Here is a 19,847-nt window from a genome sequence, read left to right as displayed (position 1 = left end):
CTTCCCAGGATCATCTAGACTTCATTCTTTAACAAAGCAAAAAGGGGGGCTCGGCACGAAGCCCCCTTCCCACGATCATCTAGACTTCATTCTTCAACAACAAAGCAAAAAGGGGGGTTCGGCATCCAGCCCCCCCATAAGTCTTGTCAACCGCATGCATATCTCTAAATGCATGTAGGAGATTTCCTTCTCTAATATTTAGAATTTTATTTTTTGCATGAAGTGTGTCAACAACATTCAAAGTCTTTCAACATACTCAAGATTACAGTGCCCTTGAGGATTCATCTCAACATCATGTGTTAGCATATGTGCATAGCACTAACACATAGAGTGTTAAAAAGCACAAGGCGGAGACATGGGGGCTAATACAGGAGGAAAGGATCCTCCTCCAAATCTAGCTCCAAACTCCACTGGCCATACACTCGACGTGACTTCATCCCTCATGCATGGATTTGATACTAACAATCATGACAACAACTTCTAGAGTCTTAATGTTGATATAGCTCAGGACACTTTTGTTCACTTCCCACCACTGAGTAATACGAACGTTTCTCCCTCTAAAGAGTATGAGCTAACAAGAGCTAGAACTTCACTATCCTAGTCTCCAGCTTCCTGCAGTCAACCTCCCAGGCCGACAGCAAGGCCCTCTTACGTGGGCATCATCCAATAATTCTTGGGAGGCCTCTTCACCCCCCGATTCATGCATCGTTCTCCTGGCTCTTCCAGCAACGGTGATCAAGATGTCACAAATGAGAGACACAACTCCCTTAATCAACGCACCTCCAATGGAGAGAACTAGGGAGCAGACTCTTTGAGGGAGGGGAGGAATTCAAGCCAGGAGGAAAAGAACCTACAGCCACCCTCCAAGAGTGCCGACTCACATGACACAGATGTGGACACAGAGCAGGTAGCTACTCAGGAAGAAGAACATCCTCCCCCACTGATAACACCGGTGAGATTGCTCAAATGGAGAGACCAAGACAGCAGCAGGCACAAATGGAGGGACCAATCCAGCAATCTATAGAAAGGAAATGCACCAGAAGACTCACGACTACATCAGCAAAAAGAATCACCAGCATGAAGATGAGGAGAAGCCATCTGTTAAAGGTAAAGTGACTGCCTTTCTTGATGAAGATAGATTAGAGCAATCCATTGATTGGTTGGAATCTCAAGCTCTAATAGGATATCTCCCAGGACCAAGACCTCCAGCTGCCTTTCTTGAGGGTTGGCTAAGGAATAATTGGATTAGAAAAGGCTTAGTGGTCAGTAGTGTGAGATTAAAAATTTTTCTTCTAACGACTTGCTTTTTGCTCGGCAAATTTCTTCACAATGCGACTTGGACCAATCAAATTTTGCTAAACCCTTTGAGATACAATTGGAAGATGGTATGAGGTACTTGCTTTTCGAATTTGAGCTCAACTAGACTACGGGTTAGTACAAAATAGTCAAAAAATCAATCAAGATTGAAGCTATTGGCTATGGCGACCTGAAGAGAAATTTTGCACATCCTCTAGTGTGGACACTGTCTATTATATGTACTTTGTTTCCACATAAAATACCCTTCATTACTATTTGTGGTTGTACGAATTTTACCCTCCAAGTTGTTGTCTCGAGCAATCCATCCATCTTATTGATCGAAAAGACACATCCTTTGAGGCTTTGGAAGAACTAGAGAAACTTTTTGGCACACAAGCCAAAATTTCCAAGAGTAGCCTCCTCATACAATTCTTTGAATTGAACTTGAACAAGGGTGAATCTCTTACTGCACATCTCAATCAAATGAAGAGTTTGATTACTCAACTCATAGGAGTCAAAGTAAATATGGATGAAGATGTGTGCATAGCAATTTTATTGAAGAGTCTACCATAGGAAGACTATGGTAACATTGTTACAACACTTACTAATCTTCCTACACCAAAGCTCATGGATATTATTGGATCACTCATGGATGAAAGAAGATCAAGCAATGGCAACAATATCATTATAATGAATCTTATTTCACCAAGAAGATATTCAAAGTATTATTGAAGACCTTCTCCAAGGATAAAATCAAGTCTCAGTTTTGTGGAAAATCAGCCACTTTGAGAAGGACTACTTCACTAAGAAAAGTATTTTTGCAAACCTTGTCGAAGACAATGAAGATGAAGAAGAAAAAAAAGGTGTTGAGGCCACAGAGGAGGCCAATTTTATCAAACATGAATGGGCATTTTAAATCTTAGTGTGTATTGGAACAAGGGTTCTCTACCTTGGATATTCCCCCAAAAATGATTGTATTGCTTTGAGTATGAGTCTCGTATGAGTGTGAGTTTGCTTTGTTTTGAGTAATTCATATTGTCTAGGGCTACTCCTAGTCATCTTGCCAAAAGAAAACCCCAAGGGGATTGTAAACCAAGAGACCAAATCTAGAGCGAGATCATATTACGGTGAGGATGCCCACATGAGTCTACTACCAAAGCAACTAGAGTGAGTGCCAAGCTAGGATCATGAGTATTGCCACTAGAGGTGGGCAATCCATGAATTTTCCCATGGACTACTGCTATGGCCGAGGTCATTAATTTGAGGGGGTATGTCGGGAAAATTGATGTAATTAGGATAGAGGCGATGGGACACATGAGTGTGTATGTGGACATACATGTATGTGTATGTATCTAGATTTGATAAGTCATAGCCAATGGATGGTGGAGAGTTAGCTAAGTCATGGACGGTGGAGGACTGGCTATGTCTACCAACTAATTTATCCATGAGGTCAAGAGCTTTTGTACTTGCCTAGATGTATAAGGCTCTTCTACTTGAATAAAGATATCATTTTTGTTTACTACTATGTTCTTCACATTCTACCCGCTTTGAGCTCTCCCACTTTTCACCCACCAACTCTGACAGAGTCAGTCACATCTAAGTTATATTGTAAAGGTCTATACATGGTACGAAGGCTAGTGGCTAGAGTTCTCTCACCTCAAGAACCTTAGATAGTTATCTTCCCCTAAGTCATGCTCAAGTACTCTCCCAAATAAACAATAGAAAATGAAAGACCAGCAACAATTTAGAGTTTTGATAAAATCAATCTTAGCTAGGGGGTTTCTAAAGTACAAATCCGAATAGAGGAGGTGTCCCGTAGAAGATTGCAACACAAAATCCTTTTCACGATCTGCAAATAATTCAAAAGAACTCACAATAATCACTCAAAGCTTACAGTTAGAAATAAACTCACAAAGTCACATAGAGCTACAAAATCTAATAACTTGAGCTCCAAATGTCAAAATGAGAAATTTTTAAAAGCAAATTAGAGAGTTGAATGAAGCCCACGAGATGACATCAAGAAGTGAAGAGGTTTTCTCAAGGGAGGAGATTGTGACTTGACAACAACATCTTGGGACTCTCTTTACAAAGGATAGAGCGCCATGAGCTTTGAAACCTTGTTGAAGGATTAGGGGGAGAGAGAGTGGAGTGCACAAGAGATGACTAACTATACAATATTTTGTATTCCAAAGAATCTAAAATATAGACATGCTCAACCCTTAAGGTTAGGGAGCCATTGGATCTATCATCAATTTTCACATTCATACATCTAGAACCATCTCAATACCTTCAGTAATGGGTAGTTCACCATTCTAAAAATTCTCTTAGGAGAGGATCCTTTCTTTTGGATATAGGGATATTGTGTAGCCATGCCATCCTTGTAAACTCACTTTCAAGTTGACTATTTTTGGCACTGGTTTCTACACTTATCAGCATTGTAAATACTCATGCCTATTTTTGGTACATTTTTGCTGTTATCTTATTATAAGTCATTATCTTTTGCATGTTGTCCTCCCACCATGGCTTGGATCAGACATTTTGTGAGAACCCCTCTCATATACATGCATGTTGGAATATGGTTTACAAAAAGAATTTGCTTTGAGAGCGAGTATTTTAGATTGAGCACATTGAGCATAAGACTCACATATGAGGCAATCCAGAGTTTCTAACTTTTAGCCCATGTTCAGGTTTATAGATGCACATAGATCAGTAATCTTTTTTAGTGATCATCCACATTGAAGCATCTTAGTTTTTCTATGGGTAGATGGGAGACCCTCTCCATGGAAGATGGGAGATCCTCTACTATAAAGCTCCAAGAGGTTGCCAAAATGTGCTGATTCAGGGTTTGGACAAAGGGGCTGTTGGAGGTGACAAAGAGTTTACTCCTTGTTGGTGTGGAAAATGAAGTAAAGGAGGGGGAAATAGTGCATACCTTATTAGAAAATGATACATTATTTAGGGATAATTGGGTTTGTCCTTTATATATGAAACTCTAAGCAAGGACTCATCATATATTATGTATAATGAGCAGGTCTTCCTCTTAGCCTAGTGCATTACTTTTATTGATGATGAGGACTTTCAATGTATAGGTAAATATAGGTCCGCACACTACTCAACATGTGCTTACATGGCCTGAGATGATATGCCCATTCTAGCCCAATACTCTTTTCACTCTTCACCTTTCTGAAAAGCAATGAATGTGTACGCCACATAGGATTGAAACTTTGAGAAAGCAAGCCTACATATACAAAATAACAAAACTTTTGTTACGTTATGATGGCTACCTTTCTAGAAGGGTTGCAATGAAGTGGAGTAGGCCAAGAGGAGCAAAAAAGGTATGGCACAAGGGAAGGACAAAAGCACACATGTATCTAAATACATATATGAACAAAGCAATTGCCTTGGAGAAGCAATTCACGGATGAATGCTTGCTCAACTATGATGTGCAACTAGTACCTTAAGGTTGTGTATTAATGGATATACGTATTGTATAATATCATGTGCACATGCATTTTCAAGTTGAGCATCAAGTGATGAGAAAGGTAAAGCATAAAAGCTTGGTAGGATTATCACTTTTACTTAATTGTTAATGGAGGCTTGCCCAAATTGAGCTATGAACTATTTCCTTACATTGTTGTATCCCAAAGTTGGCTTGTAACAAGAAGGGCAATAGTTAAGAGTACTTAGATTTTGAAAAATTTATCCAAATTTTCAAAATTCAAGATGTTGGTCTTTGGGGTGTTGTTTATCTCATCTTCCTCTTATAAGAACGATTGTAGGAGATTGGAGTGCTACTTGATCGATGAATCTTTTCTCAAAACTAAAAATCTTTCCTTTTTACAAAGTGAGAATAGGTAAAGTGCTCAATGTGGGACTCTTACCTTGCTCATGATGTATGTTGAGTGGGAGGTCTCCTTGAGCTCCATGGAAGTCTTCGTGATATGCCAAGATTTGAGTGATCTTCCATAAGGTTAACGGGGTGGAAATCTTTAACGGAGTGTAGCTAGGGAGCCTAGGTTTTTACTAGCATGGGCTAATAAGGTTAGAGGAGTGCAACAACCTGAGCTAAAGAAGAGCACATCGTGATTGTGAAATGCACTCCGCGCCCACTGCACTTTTTATTGGGAAAAGAGGAAACGAGCACCAAGGAGATTCGAAAATGGTGGCAAGCCCAAAGGGCGGGCTTCGAAGGGGGACTTCGAATACTTAAAGGCCAAAGAGTGGAGAAAAAGGGCCAAGTCCTTCTCCTGCGGGTATTATTCTGAGCCATGGTAAGTACCAAGTCTCGATCAACTTCACTTTTATGCATATGCCACAGAAGCACGCTTGTACAATGCACACATCTCTCATCATCGCCACTTCATCTGCTATCTATAATCTCAGGACCCATCTTCTCCATCATTCAAACTTCCAACCTATCTATTCTCATGTCCGATGTGAATCTATCTTCCTTTTAGGACCTTGAATTTCCTCAGTCAGTAGTCCACGAGTACTTCCTTCTTCCTCCCACACCCTCCACTACATCCCATCATCTCCCCAGATCTGTCGCCTTCCCCTTCCCGTAATTTAGTATCCACTCTTTCCTGTCTTAATCCTCCAATCTTCTATCGGCGACTGCCGCTGTGTTGTGAGTGTGCAGGCGCACTAGCTTGCGCTTTTGCTGTGTTGTGTTGCTCTGGGGCCATCCTTCACCACACAGTCATCAAGGACAAGGAGTGGGCTCATCTTGAATTTGTTTGAAAGCCGCGGCTCTCTTGCTTCCCGACCATTGTGAACGGCTCGCTTCTCTGGCTTACGTTGTGTTTTTTCGCCATGGCCCGCTAGCCCGTGTACATTTTTGGCAGGAGCGGAAAAAGAAGGGGCCTTGTTGGTCGATTGTTTGCGCAACTGTTGTGTCATTTTGCGGAGACGCTGATCGTCGACAGGCTGGGTCAAAAGTAACAGATCGATTGTCTGTTCCGTGAGACTGTTCAGAGCTGGTTCGATACATCTTCCGAAGGAGAGAGAGAGAGAGAGAGAGAGAGAGAGAGGGTTTAGAAATGGCATTATAGGTTTTCTCGAATCGCCATTCCTCTGGGCATAAGTGGACCTTGATTCGTGTTCTATGTCCCAAACTGGGAAATGATCGACTGAGCAGGTGACATAGTCATCGAGCCTCTGAACACTAGCCTCGCTGAACCAAAACACGGAAATATGATGCTGATGTCGGGGTGGAGGAGAGCTCGAAATGCAATCGGTCTTCATGTCTGTGTCCCTCCCTCGGATCCAGATGATATCGTCCCTGTGGATGAACGCACCACCGCGAGCACCGATGGAGGAGCGATCCGCAAGGATTTACTCACTCCAGTTGCGACATCTGCACCGGTGTCGCCCCGATTTCCGTCTCGATTGCACCTCCTCCGAAGCTCTCTGCGTTGCTCCAAGGTACGCCATTTGCCGAAGCTCCCCCTTACAATTTTTGTGGAGATAAATGTCGATCTCGATTGTTGCGCCCTTTTCCGATCATTAGCACACGGTCACACATCTTCATTCGGCAATCTTGCTCATGTGCATCTTGTGGGCACGGCTAGGAACTCATCCTCTCGCAATCGGCTGACTAGAGCATCGAATTTTCTTGTGTGCGCAGACTACATGTGCAATATGTTTGGAGGTGATGAAACCGGGGCAAGGCCACGCACTGTTTACAGCCGAATGCTCTCATTCTTTCCACTTCTCGTGCATCGCCTCCAACGTGAGGCACGGTAACCTGGTGTGCCCGGTGTGTCGATCCACATGGACAGAGGTCCCGTGGCAAGCGCCATCGATGAGACCGAAAGACAAGAGAAGAGACGGAGTGGGCTTTCAGAGGAGAAGCTCGTCGGCGAGTCCGAGGCGGCCAGAAAGGAGCGGGGAACAGGTGCGGGAGGCGGTGAGGGAGGCGGAGGAAGAGCAAAGGAGGCTGGAGCCGGTGCTAAGGATGCTGGACGAGTCGATAGCCAATTTCCGCGCAGGGGAGGAGTGGCAGAAGCTAGAGGAGGAGGAACCGGCGACGTTCGAAGACGACGAAGAGTTGGAGGGGGGAGCAAATTCATGCGAAACAGTGGCGGAGGGGGGGAAGATGGTCGGAAATGGGAGGGAGAGCAACGGAGAGGAGGGGGGAGCGGTGCAAATTTCGACGTGGGTGGAAGAGAGTGCGGTAGTTTTCTCAGAAGTACGTGAAAGCTTGACGGTGCTGATTAACGTGAAGGCGGCGGAAGGTGGCGGCGATGGAGAGGAGATTTTGGGTGGCCGGCGGCGCGCCGCCGTTGACTTGGTGACGGTCCTGGACTTGAGCGGTAGCATGGCCTCCAAACTGCCCCTCCTCAAACGTGCCCTCGCCCTCGTCGTCCGTAGCCTCGGCTCCTCTGACCGCCTCAGCGTCGTCGCCTTCGCCTCCTCCGCCCGCCGCGTCACCCCCCTCCGCCGCATGACCGATGCCGGTCGCCGCTCCTCCCTGCAGGCCATCGACTCCCTCGCCTGCATGGGCGGCACCAACATCGCCGAGGGCCTCCGCAAGGGCGCCGCCGTGCTCCAGCAGCGCCGCCACCACAACCCCGTCGCCACCATCATGCTCCTCTCCGACGGCCAGGATACGTACACCATGCGGCCGCCTCCGTCCTCCACCTCTGTCCGGGGCGCCACTCGTTATGGCCACATTCCGGTGCATGCCTTCGGACTCGGAGCTGACCACGATGCCGGAACCATGCACACTATCTCGGAGGAATCTGGCGGGACTTTCTCATTCATTCAGACAGAGGCACTTGTACAGGATGCGTTTGCACAGTGCATCGGCGGCCTCCTCAGCGTCGTGGCATTGCGCGTGGAGGTGGAAGTGAGCATTGCCACTCCCTCCGTCGCCCAGCTGCTTCGCGTCGATGCCGGTAGCTACACCTCCCGCATACTCTCCCCTGGGCAACACGCCCTTGTTCTCCTCGGTGACCTCTACGCCCACGAGGAACGTGACTTCCTTGTCGACCTCCACCTCCCTGCTCTTCTTTCCCCCTCCTCTGCCGACCTCCTCGTCATCCGTGCTCGCTACCACCACCCAGTCTCTGGTCGCCTCCTCCACACCTCTACCTCTCGCGTCCATCTCCTGCGCCCCTCCTCCACACTTGCCCCCGATCGTGTTATTTGCATCGAGGTGGATCGCCACCGTAATCGCCTTCGTGCAGCGCATGCCATCGCTGAGGCTCGCTCCCTTGCCGACTCCGGTGACTTGCCAGCGGCCCAACACACTCTTGACCTCGCTCGCCAGCACTTGCAGAGCTTTGCTGCCTTGCACAACGGCGATAAGCTCTCCACTGCCCTAAATGCAGAGCTTGCGCGCATCCAAGCTCGCATGCATAGCCGTCAGCTCTACGAGACCTGTGGGCGCGCCTATGCCCTTTCCGCTCAAAGCTCCCACCTCCGCCAGCGAGCCACCACTCGTAGTGCAGATGCCTCCGATGCTTATAGGACTCCGTCCATGAACACAATGCTCCTCCGTTCACAAGCATTTGCCCCTTCCTTGGTGCCAAATGAGTTGCGTCCATCTGACCATCGCCTTCCTCCACGATCTTCCACCCCCCGTCGTCGCCACATTCTCGAACCTAGACCAGGAAGTCGCCTCGCCCGTCTCGCCAGTTTCGACAGTATCATGAAGCCATGATCAAGCGTATATTTGCCCCTACTCCACGGCATTTTGTTCCAAGTTTGGTCGATCTTATTCACTGCGCATTACTACGCGGCCTTGTGTTATTATGTGTCTCATGTTACTCTACTAGTTCACCTTACTCAAAATCTATTGTCTCGATGACGGACGCATCCTATATGTGATGGCATGGACGTTATTTCTTGTATTTTCATTCTTTTATGTGGTATGCACAAATAACCTTAGTTTGTCGCCCCAAACTTCTTTGAAATGTGTTTATATAGGAAAATTCAGTCGTACTTGTATCTCTTTAGTTTTACTTTAACTAAAATCTTATAATAATACATCTTAGTTGTAAATGTTTGAGCCATATTTTGAGGTCATAAGACTCATTCTAAAGACTTTCCACATGATTACTTTTGGTGAGCTTTTGGGGGTGCAAAGTAAGCATTTCCTTGAATTGCACACTTTATCAAAGTAAGCATTTCCTTAAATTGCACACTTTATTCACCTTTGAGGTCTCTTTGCAATAAAGGGTAGGGAAGTAACAAGCTAAGGGTGTCCACTTTTTGTTCACTCCCCAATCCTTAGGAGGTGGAAAAACAAGCTTTTTAGCACACAAAAATGCAAATCTCACCAACTTTCCTATGGATCTAGTCTTTGAAGTCTTCAGACACAACATCACACATGCTATTGTGCACACAATGGTATAGTCTGATCGAAAATTCCATGCACACACAAAAAATTTCTTTATGTCACACGGCATGGTTTCAAGGCGGTCACACCTTTATCACGAACAGAGTGTCATATTAAATTCTAAATTTCTCACTCATTTTAGATTAAATGTTATTGAAACTTTGTAGGTGGTCTCTTTACATTATGTAGAGCTTAACTTGATTTTTTGGTAATTATTTGAATGATTTATCTAATTAAAAATAATTATTTATAATAAATAGTCATAAAATACATGTATTTTAGTAGCACACCACATTTTTTTAGTATTTTGAATAATTAAGCAAATCCAATTCAATGGAAGGTTAGTAGGCACATAAGGGTATGTGGTTCAATCATCAAATCCCAAATCCAACGGTTAGATTTAGGAAGATTGAAGTTTAATTTTTACTTTTACTTTTTAGAGGATCAACAAAAAATATTAAAAATAAATCTAGTAATTCTCAAACATGACCAAACATTTCAAAAATGTCAATATTTTTAGTCCTCCACATGATGAATAAGAGGAAAAAATTTTAGTTAAATTTGAGGAAGGGAAATGTACAATATGGCCTCCAAGAGTGAAATCTCCCTTTTGTGGCACAACAAAACAAAGCACCCATAGACGCGCACACAAACACGTTTACTGAACTAAATAAAAAACTTACGAGCGCGTCTATTTGCGCATCTATTTTTGTCTAGAGACTTGCGTCTATCAGTGCATCTATATAGGACACACACGTGCATATAGACGTGCATGTAGACCCTTAAATAGACGCTCTTATAAACGCGTTTGTAGAAGTAAAAATAGATGCTTGACAGATAGACCCGTATATAGACGCGTTTATAGATGCACTGATAGACGCGCTTTATAATATTTTTTTTTAAATTTACAGAATGCTGTGTATATTGTGTATGCTATATAGTTACAAGAATCCCATTTTCACATTATGTAATTCAATTCTTACAGCCAACCGCATTTTAATTACAATTCCAAATAAAACATTACAACTCCAAAACGCAATAAAATTGAAAGCTCAAAAAGTGCTTGTATGTACATATAGCACGAAGCTAAGCCACGTCATGTGGCTTCAAGTACAAAAAATAAGGAAGCTAAGCCACGTCATGTGGCTTTAAGTACAAAAAATAAGAGGAGTGTATATACAAGAGGCACGAAGCCAAGCCAGTGGCTTTAAGTACAAAAAAGAGTAGCTAGCACTACTTCTACGACTAATCCTCACTGCCTTCCACGCTCCCTTCTGCGCCTCCTTCCTCGTCTTCCTCGTCGTCTTGTGCACGGGCCTGTAAACAAGGGACAACATATATCAATGTATGAAAAATCAAATCTTTACTTATAATATTGGCATTATTTAATTACTTTCAAATACCTCGGGGGCTGCTCCAATAGCCCGGATATATTGCTCCTCAGTAATCAACCCGTCATCATAGAAGTGCCTCCATGTATCTCCTCTGCGATGGTGGCGGTGGTAGGCTGTCTCCACAGGAGTAGAGTATCTGCCCACGATCTCAAGCTGCAAGACGACATAATTTACGGAGGGATTAGTACAAAGAAACAACCTCCTAATAAACTACATAAGCAATATAATTTGAGATCGATACTTACAAATTGGGCCTCCCATGATTCAACACCCCCTGCTCCAAAATGCGCGCTTCCATATTCCTCCATCTGGATCCTTCGTGCCTCCATGTGCTGCAGATTGGGGTCCTCCCTCGCTGACTTCATTGCTTTCTTCCACTCACGCTTGTGAGCGGTGTGGGGCAAGCCCCTTGGTGGTTGACTTTTCTCGAGCCTGGCAAGCTCTGCTAGTGCCTGCCTCTTAAGCGAAGATCTTTTATTGCCAAGTATCATAATAATCTTTGACTTGGCCCATTTATCTATGAACTGGCGATTGGGGAGGTTAGGATACCTAGAGCGAACAGCAGCGAGGGCCTCATCAGCCAACCTCTTTGGCTGGTCTTTGAAGTGGATAAAGCAATCTCTGTAATTGTTAGCAATTATAGAGCGCATGAAGGCCATGATGTCCTTTCCCCGCGCATCCATCAAGATGCCTCCTGTCTGAGTGATGTCATAGAATATCGTACCATCACTCAGAGGCACATCTAAATCATCTGAATCATCATCGTCCCCACCGCCACCCCTCCCAAAGCATTGTGCCATGCATCCCCCACCGCTCTCCCTACTACTACGTCTGCTACCATGTCGTGTCGAGCTCGTACGCTGGCCACTCGTAGCTGGAGACTGCATGGGACTACGCTGACCACTCGTAGCTGGAGAATCAAGTCTCGACTGCATAGGAGTACGTCGACGGCTCTGCGAGACAGAAGGACCTCCTGACGGCATGGGGGAAGGGGCATAAGACGGCATGGGGGAAGGGGCATAAGACAGCATGGGAGATGGGCCTCGGCTGTGTAGCCGGTTGGGCTGTGCTGACTCCACTGGGGTGATCTCAGCTGGTGTGGGGTGGTTTGGAATCTATAGTGCCGACTCCTGGGGGGTGTTTAGAGCACCCGTCATATACCCGTATAACTCCGTAGGACTAGGAGGGTGCCCTAAAAGGTTATATAAGTCCCTAAAAATAGACTCCCGGGGATCAGGTGAGTTGGAAGCACTTCCTGGCCACATGATGAACTGGAAAAAAGAAAAAATATATATTACTGATGAGCTGAGAAGAAAGGGGAAGGATTACTGTTAGAGCGCATCTATAGACGCGTCTGATTAGCGCATCTATTTTTGCATATAACAGCACATCTATAGATGCGGCTATCTGTGTCTGTAAACAAACTAGACGTGCGTTTAGACGCGCCTATAGACGCAGTTTTAGATGCGCTCTAAGACGCGCCTATTGACGCGCTTCGACAGACGGACTTTTATAAAAAGTAGAAAAGGACATTGCGCCCGACACACAAACATGACACTGATACCTAGATCATGCGTTGATACCCAGATCATGCGTTTTTTGGATACGAGAAAGTACAAATCCAAAGAAAGCAAACTTCCAAAAAAGATCAACTGCAAAAATACTTACCTTGGATAGAGGTATGGAAGATTCTTCTCCTTTTTCAAAGTTGCTTCTCCTCCTTGTTCGCCCTCCTCTCCTTTAAGCTTGGAAGTAAGTGTGGGTGCCTTCCTCTTAAGTGTAAGCTTGGAAGTAAGTGTGGATGCCTTCCTCTTAAGCGTCGAAACTGTGGATCTGCTAATAAGGAAGCAAGCAAGCTGCGTGAAGTATAAGTAATGTGAAGAAAAGCGAAGCGAGCGTGCTAAAAGCAGGTTTAAAAGCCACGTCTATAGGCACGTCTAAAAGCACATCTATTGGCGCATCTAAATACACAGAGTAGACGCGGTTTTAGACGCGCACCACAGAACAAACAGACGTGCCACAGAGTTTAAAATTAAGCATTTGAAGAAGAGCAAATTTTTTTGGGTTGTTTGTTTGTAGGATGTCTTCATCTTCAACAAGTAGCTCCAGTGAGGATGAATCCCTCCGTATCCACCATCGCGAAATGTGGTTGGAGCAAAAAATCAAATATATGTGTGATCGATGTCGAGGAAACATGTATCGTGCATGCAGGATTACACTCAATCACATCTCAAAGTATGGAGAATGGGATGTGACCATAAACAGGGTAAGGGTTTGTAAGTTAAGGTTGATTGAGATACCTATGGGTGTTCATATGTTTGAGTTATGATCCCGTTTTAATTTGATACAGGATGCAGTGCTCCACCCGCATATGTTGCCCTATGCTCGCCGTGAGGAGGCGAAGCGTCGCGATATGAGGTGGGATCTTCAGGAGGGACCGTTACGGATGCATGGAGTGATGGTGATGTACTAGTAGCCCTCTGCCATTACCTCATGAAGCCATGGAGGAGGAGGTGTTTGATGATATGGTGCGGGATTTATATGTCCATCAAGGGAGGGATGATAGCATGGAGCAGGATGATCTTTTTACTGCAGCATCGACTCCAGTGTTTGAGGGGTGCACATTCTCTGTTCTACGTGCCTCCCTTGAGTTACTAAACTTGCAAACCATCTATGGATGGACTCAATGCAAGTTTGAATGCATTACTCAAGTAAGCTTTAAAGTCTATATTGCAAACATGGTGAATTATGCTAGTGGGTCAATTACTCGAATGCTTTTCCTCATTTATGGTCTTCACGTGCAGGCTATTGTGTAAAATGCTTCCAAGGGAGAATAAATTACCGACCTCAAGAGATATGGCAAGGCAACATGTGACCTCTCTTGGAGGATTAGATTACAAGCACATCCATGCATGTGTCAACGATTGCGTTTTGTTTCGTGGACTACATAAGGATGCAAGAGAGTGTCCTACTTGTGGAGAGGCAAGATATAGAGCAAATCTAAAAACTTTGGACGTGCCTCGTAAGGTTCTGCGACATTTTCCCATAATCCCTCGCATCCAACATATGTTTAAGTGCAAATCTATTACAGAGCTCATGTCATGGCATTCCTCCCATCGATCAACCGATGGCAAGTGGAGAACTCCCACGGACTCTCCTAGGTGGAAGCATATTGAAGACACATGGCCAAGCTTCAAGGAAGAACCTAGGAGCTTGAGACTTGGATTGGGTATGGATGGTGTGAACCCATTTGGTCTCGAAAGCATGTCTTACAGTGTATGGCCAGTGATATTGGTGAATTATAATCTTCCACCCTCTATGGCTATTAAGAAAGGACATGTTATGCTGTCCCTTCTAATTCCAAGGAAACATAAAGTCAAAAACCTTGATGTTTATATTTGAGCTCCCTTTTTTCCTAATGTCACGAGACTTCAACTGCAAAGTAGTCTTGATGTGGACGATGCATGACTTCCCAGGCTATGGCGAGTGTTCAGGTAAGCATTGCACTTCTAATTATGAATAGGCAAAGGATGTGGCATCCTAAACCCACCTTCAACTCTTAATTGCGTCTATTGTTCAGGTCTCACTACATCGGGTTACCATGCATGTCCTGTTTGTGGTCCTTCGCTAGTTGCCTCACGGGCAGACGCATTGAATAAGGTCATCTATGAGAATCACCATCAATTTTCCCACCTGATCATCCTAGATATGTTGCCCCTTGGAATGAAGTCCTCCCACAATCACTCACCGCGGGAGATTGGATGAGAATTTGGGACAGTTCCACGACTCCTCCACCACTTGGCATGAGCTGGTAAGGGTTTGTAACTATTGTGTGCTATATTGGTTGGAAATAAAGATTACCCGCTAACACTTTATTTTGTTTAGATACTCCATCTTTTATCGTTTACCATATTGGTCCCACCTCAAGATCAATCACCTGCTTGATCCCATGCATATCTTCAAGAATGTGGCATCTACCATTTGGGAGCATTTGAATGGGACACGAGATTCCGTAGGCATAAGGGAGGATCTACGTACCACAGGGAGGATGCATGAAGCTTGGCCACAAGAGAGACCAAATGGGCGTGTTTTTTTACCTCGTGCACCGTGGATGTTATCAAAGCTAGAGATGGTGATGGTGAAGCACGCTATTACTACAATTCGTACTCCCACTGGATGCATGAGGTGTTTGAAGGGAGCCTTTACAAAGAGCAAGAAAAGAGGTGTAGAGCAATTATATGGCTTGAAATCTCATGATTGGCACAAGATGCTCCAAGTAAATATTTTATGTGCATAATATCTTTTTCCTTTCAAATTTGTGAGTGAATAATTATAAGCAACTAATCAACCACCTCCTCGTGGGTTCAGTTCATACTACCTACTAGCATTTCATGTAGTGCATCGAAGGATGTGAAAGATTGTATTTACAAGATGGGCGAGTTTGTGAGGTACTTTACATGATATAAAATATGATGCGTATCAATGCTCCATGCAAGTTTGAATGCATATTGCTAATATGCTGTACTTTTTCATTTCTAGGTATGTGAGCTCAAAGGAAATAGATCCCACCATGCTTGAGAATGCTCGAGTTATGCCAGTGGAGGTGGTTTGTTTAGTGGAGGAGACATTTCCACGTTCTATTCTCACAAGCCAACTACATCTTATAGTCAATTTGGTGGATGAGATTGCTATATGCAGTACTATACATGCACGATGGTTGTTCTTCCTCGAGCACTTCATGAAGACCTTGAAGGGCTTCGTGAGACAAAATGCAAGACCCGAAGGTAGCATGGCCGAGGGTTGGTTGGTACAAGAGTCACTTGTATATATTTCTGAGTTTCTTGTTGATGTGGATAGCTCTCTCCCACGACTATGGAGAGATGATGAAGACCTAAGGATGACCTCTATTGTGCCTCAAGGGAAAGGACACAACAAAGTAATAGACACGGAGTTGCATAATAGTATCAACCTCTTTTGTGTGCTTAATAGTGATGTGATGAAAAGATGGGTGACAAGATACGAGGATGCAAAGGCAAGAAGATAAGAAGAAAGGGCCCTCTTTCATACACACCACGGATCTCGTGTGCCATACCCTCAGTATCTAAGAGCACTTCCAAAGGATATTCATGTGGATTGGCTACTTGATGAAATGGAGAAAGCAGAGAAAGATGAGGGGATGCATATCACAATGGAATAATGGGAGTATGCTAGGGGATGCATGATCAAGGTCGGTATATAGAATGTTATGCATAAGTTAGGAGCTTTCAATAATTTAGATTGCTTATTTAATTGATTTTTTCTTGGTGTAGTGCACTATGTTCAATGCTATATGGTGTGAGGGCAAGCATTTTCGAACACAACGGATTGATGATAAGAGAAACACACAAGATTGCGGCGTCATTGCTAGCTTTGAGGGAGCCAATGGAGCCATGGATGATTATTGTGGCATAATCCAAGATATTATTATGCTTGACTTTCGACGCTTCTTTGTGTATGTTTTGGATGTAAAGTGGTTTAAGGACGTGGTGGAAAGAGGCCCTAATGCAACAATCAAACGCCATGCAAGTGGCTTTGTAACTATTGACTCCACAAAGTTTTGGCAAAGTAGGAAGGACACACTAGTACTACCTCAACAATGTGAACAGGTACTGTGCACACATATAAAAATACTCGCTTTTAAATATTTGATGCAAGAAAAATAACATGATTGTATTTGTGTTTGAATTAGGTTGTCTATCAACCAATGGTGGATAATACCCGATGGTGGCATGTCATACCTATTATGCCACGTTCCAAAGTGATGTATAGTACATTTACTAATATGGAGCGTATGGAGGATGATCATGGCCATGGACGTGATGATGACCATGATATGAGAGAGGAGGATGATCATGAGATAGGAGATACAGATATTGAGGCCATTACCCGTGAGGATGAGCCTACCATTGTGATGCTGATTTCGATGAGCACATGAGTAGCACAAATAGTAGTGGGTTGAATGTATTTGTAGATCTAAACACTTGTTTGGATTTTGAAGTAGATAGTTTGGCAAGGGTTGATCTCATTGAGGATGAGATTGAACCGTAGCCCATCATTGATATTGGCAAAACTATTTTACATATTATCTTATTCTTCTCACCTCACTTAATTCTTGTATATGTGGGCTTACAAAAAAGCATTGATGTTTTTGTTAAAATTATGTGCTTGGTAATCATGGGCAATGTTTGGAAAGCAATGATGTACACCAAAATCTCACTTTCTGTATTCTCTGGTTTGTGTCTATATACGCGTCTAAATATGCATCTGATTCCCAGTGTAAACGCACAAATAAACGCGCTAATACACATGCAAATAGACGCGTTGATAAACGCTATGTTAAACGGGCCAATATATTCTCAGTTTGGATGTGCAAATAGATGTGTTAATACATGTGCAAATAGACGCGCTGATAAACATGATGTTAGACAGGCCCGTATTTTCTCAGTTTAAATGCGCAAATAGACGTGCTATTTAAACGCGCAAATAGACGAGTTGTTAGACACACTTTTAGACGCACTTGTAATTTCTCTACTCAAGCAACGCCTATAGATGCGCTCGCTATTTTGCGCGTCTACCAAGCGCGTCTATAATTGCTTTGTATTATTGTGTGGGGGAAAAAGGGCCACCCAAGCCTAATACCAAGACAAGGTAGGCTTGGTATTAGGCTTGGTGAGGTAGGCTAGGAGCATCACCGACCCTAGTGGCAAGCCTTTGGAGTGTGCATGATGCCCATGTGGAAGGCTGAGTCATCTATTTTTGCCTTGCCACCATGCCCTGTTGTTAGACCGCATGGTGCCATGTCATCAAGGAGATGTGACATCACTCCTTGACATGTCACCTTAGATTGCCACACGTGCTGCCACATCAGCCACATGTGCACCTCATCATTCCACATCATAGGAACTCTTGGAGCCATGTCATCACACCTTGCCACCTTGGCATACCTTGTCAACATTGCCACATCACCAATCCCTCCACCTCAATTTGCCATGTCAATCTACCACCTCATGAATGCCAAGTCATCATGCCACATCACATTTCCAAGTCATGGAAGAGCCTCATATATTCCACATCATATTGCCACATCATCACCATGCATGGTGCCACATCAGCCACATGTATACACATCATGATGATGGCCAACCACATCATCAACATGCATGGTAAGTTATACATGCATGTGATTTGAGTGTGTGAGGTATAGAATACCATGAACGAGGTTTATGACCATGATCTGCATGTAAGTTATACATGCATGTTATTTGAGTGCATCAGGCATAGAATACCATGATCAATGTTTATGACCACGATCGAGGTATTTGGAGATATTTGGAAGTGGCAAAATAATCAAATTATCATGGTTTATCACATAGATTATTCTCAAATTGCATTAACAAAAATATTAATCAAAATAGGCACATATGTTATGTGAATATTAAACTAAAATAAAATCAAACAATGCAAATATTCAAAATTAACATATGATTCCATGTATATATAATATGATTAAAATCAACTTATTTGAATAGACCACAAAAATTAGTTTCAAAACAAAATCAAACAGAATTTTAGTAGCCAATTATTTTCAATCTTAGCACCTTCTCCACCAATAATAATCAAGAGCAATCTAGTGGATGAGTTCAGGCTCTCCATAAGACACCACGTTTTGGTTCATTTCACCCATTCTTAGCCATTCTTGCCTCCCCATCACTTTGTCACACCTTCCATCCTACTTTCATTGAGAATGGGTTCTCAAAGCCATAGAACTAGTAGACATGAAAGATGTAGGAACCCCCCCCCAAATCTCATTGACGAGGAGCACAAGCGAAAGGCTCGTGAGTGCAAGAGAGCCTCTAGAGCTAGAGCTCGCGCTGCCACCACCGATCCACCTCCACTTCTACATCCCACCTCCACCTCCACCTCCACCCCCACCCCCACCCCCACCCCCACCCCCACCTCCATTGTCCCCCCCTCCACATCCTCATCTGCTCCCCTACCTCTAGCCTCTGCCCTTCCCCTAGCCACCTACATTTTGCCCTCCACCTCTACCTCTTCCCCCTCCCCCCTCCCCCTCCCCCTCCCCCTCCCCCTTCCCCCCCTTCCCCTTGGCACCTCCCTTCCCCCCTCCACCCTACCATCTCCCATTGATCCCCTTGCCCCACCTTGCAGTAGTAGTGTTGCTTCACGATGCGACTTGTCGAAGTCCACTATCCGTTGTCATACTAGCAAGATTGTGCAGTCTTTTTTTAGTGACCTTACGCCAGCTTCGCAGTTTGCTCTTCTCACATCCCTGATTGATCACCCTGACTTGGTAGAGTGTAGGAGGCTTGTTGGTCTTGGTGCACGTAGAGATAGGGTTGTATGTAGCGAGGTCCTTAGCAGTGTTCGACGTTCCTATGCTTCTATTAAGCATAGGAACTCTAGTGATGCCTTGGCAGCATGTCGTGCTATTGTGGCTGCCATTAGTAGACCTCATATGACAGGCCATGTGCGTACCGCTTCACGTCTTCTTCAAATTGCACCACGCACATTGTGAGCAGGCATGATTAGGAGGCAGACTCTAGAGGATAGTGAGACTGATGCTCTTTGGGCTTCGAGTGGTCGTGCACCTCACAACGATTGATTGTTGGATGATTCCACTAGGTCCTTCATACAATAGTTTTGGGAGGAGCATTGCAGAGCATCCTCGGTGTTCAAGAAGGCATTGCAGAAGAGGGTGTCACGCAGTGTGTACATTGAGCATGGTGCATGTTTTTTAGAGTGTACCCAGACTG

General features: G+C 44.2%; 1 protein-coding gene across 1 annotated transcript; it reads left to right on the top strand.

Annotated features, from left to right (window-relative positions):
* The first annotated feature begins 5,738 nt into the window (after window positions 1–5,738).
* Window positions 5,739–9,191, top strand: LOC147886041 (E3 ubiquitin-protein ligase WAV3-like). The gene is made up of 2 exons (XM_087396284.1): window positions 5,739–6,720; window positions 6,923–9,191. Exons 1-2 carry the CDS (start codon window positions 6,490–6,492, stop codon window positions 8,960–8,962), a joined length of 2,271 nt encoding a protein of 756 aa, XP_087252410.1. The 5' UTR covers window positions 5,739–6,489; the 3' UTR covers window positions 8,963–9,191.
* The last annotated feature ends 10,656 nt before the right edge of the window (window positions 9,192–19,847 follow it).

The sequence above is a fragment of the Dipteris shenzhenensis genome, chromosome 25, assembly GCF_047967505.1.
Source record: "Dipteris shenzhenensis isolate YYH24624 ecotype China chromosome 25, Dip_SZ_1.0, whole genome shotgun sequence".
NCBI lineage: Eukaryota > Viridiplantae > Streptophyta > Polypodiopsida > Gleicheniales > Dipteridaceae > Dipteris > Dipteris shenzhenensis.
Note: the sequence above shows the minus strand (reverse complement) of the source record. Positions and strands in the feature narration are given on the sequence as shown.

Excerpts from the sequence above, each read along its gene's own strand:
- LOC147886041 (XM_087396284.1), top strand. The coding sequence starts at position 6,490 with ATGATGCTGATGTCGGGGTGGAGGAGAGCTCGAAATGCAATCGGTCTT. Across the intron at positions 6,721-6,922 it reads GCTCTCTGCGTTGCTCCAAG|ACTACATGTGCAATATGTTT; the intron begins GTACGCCATTTG and ends TTGTGTGCGCAG.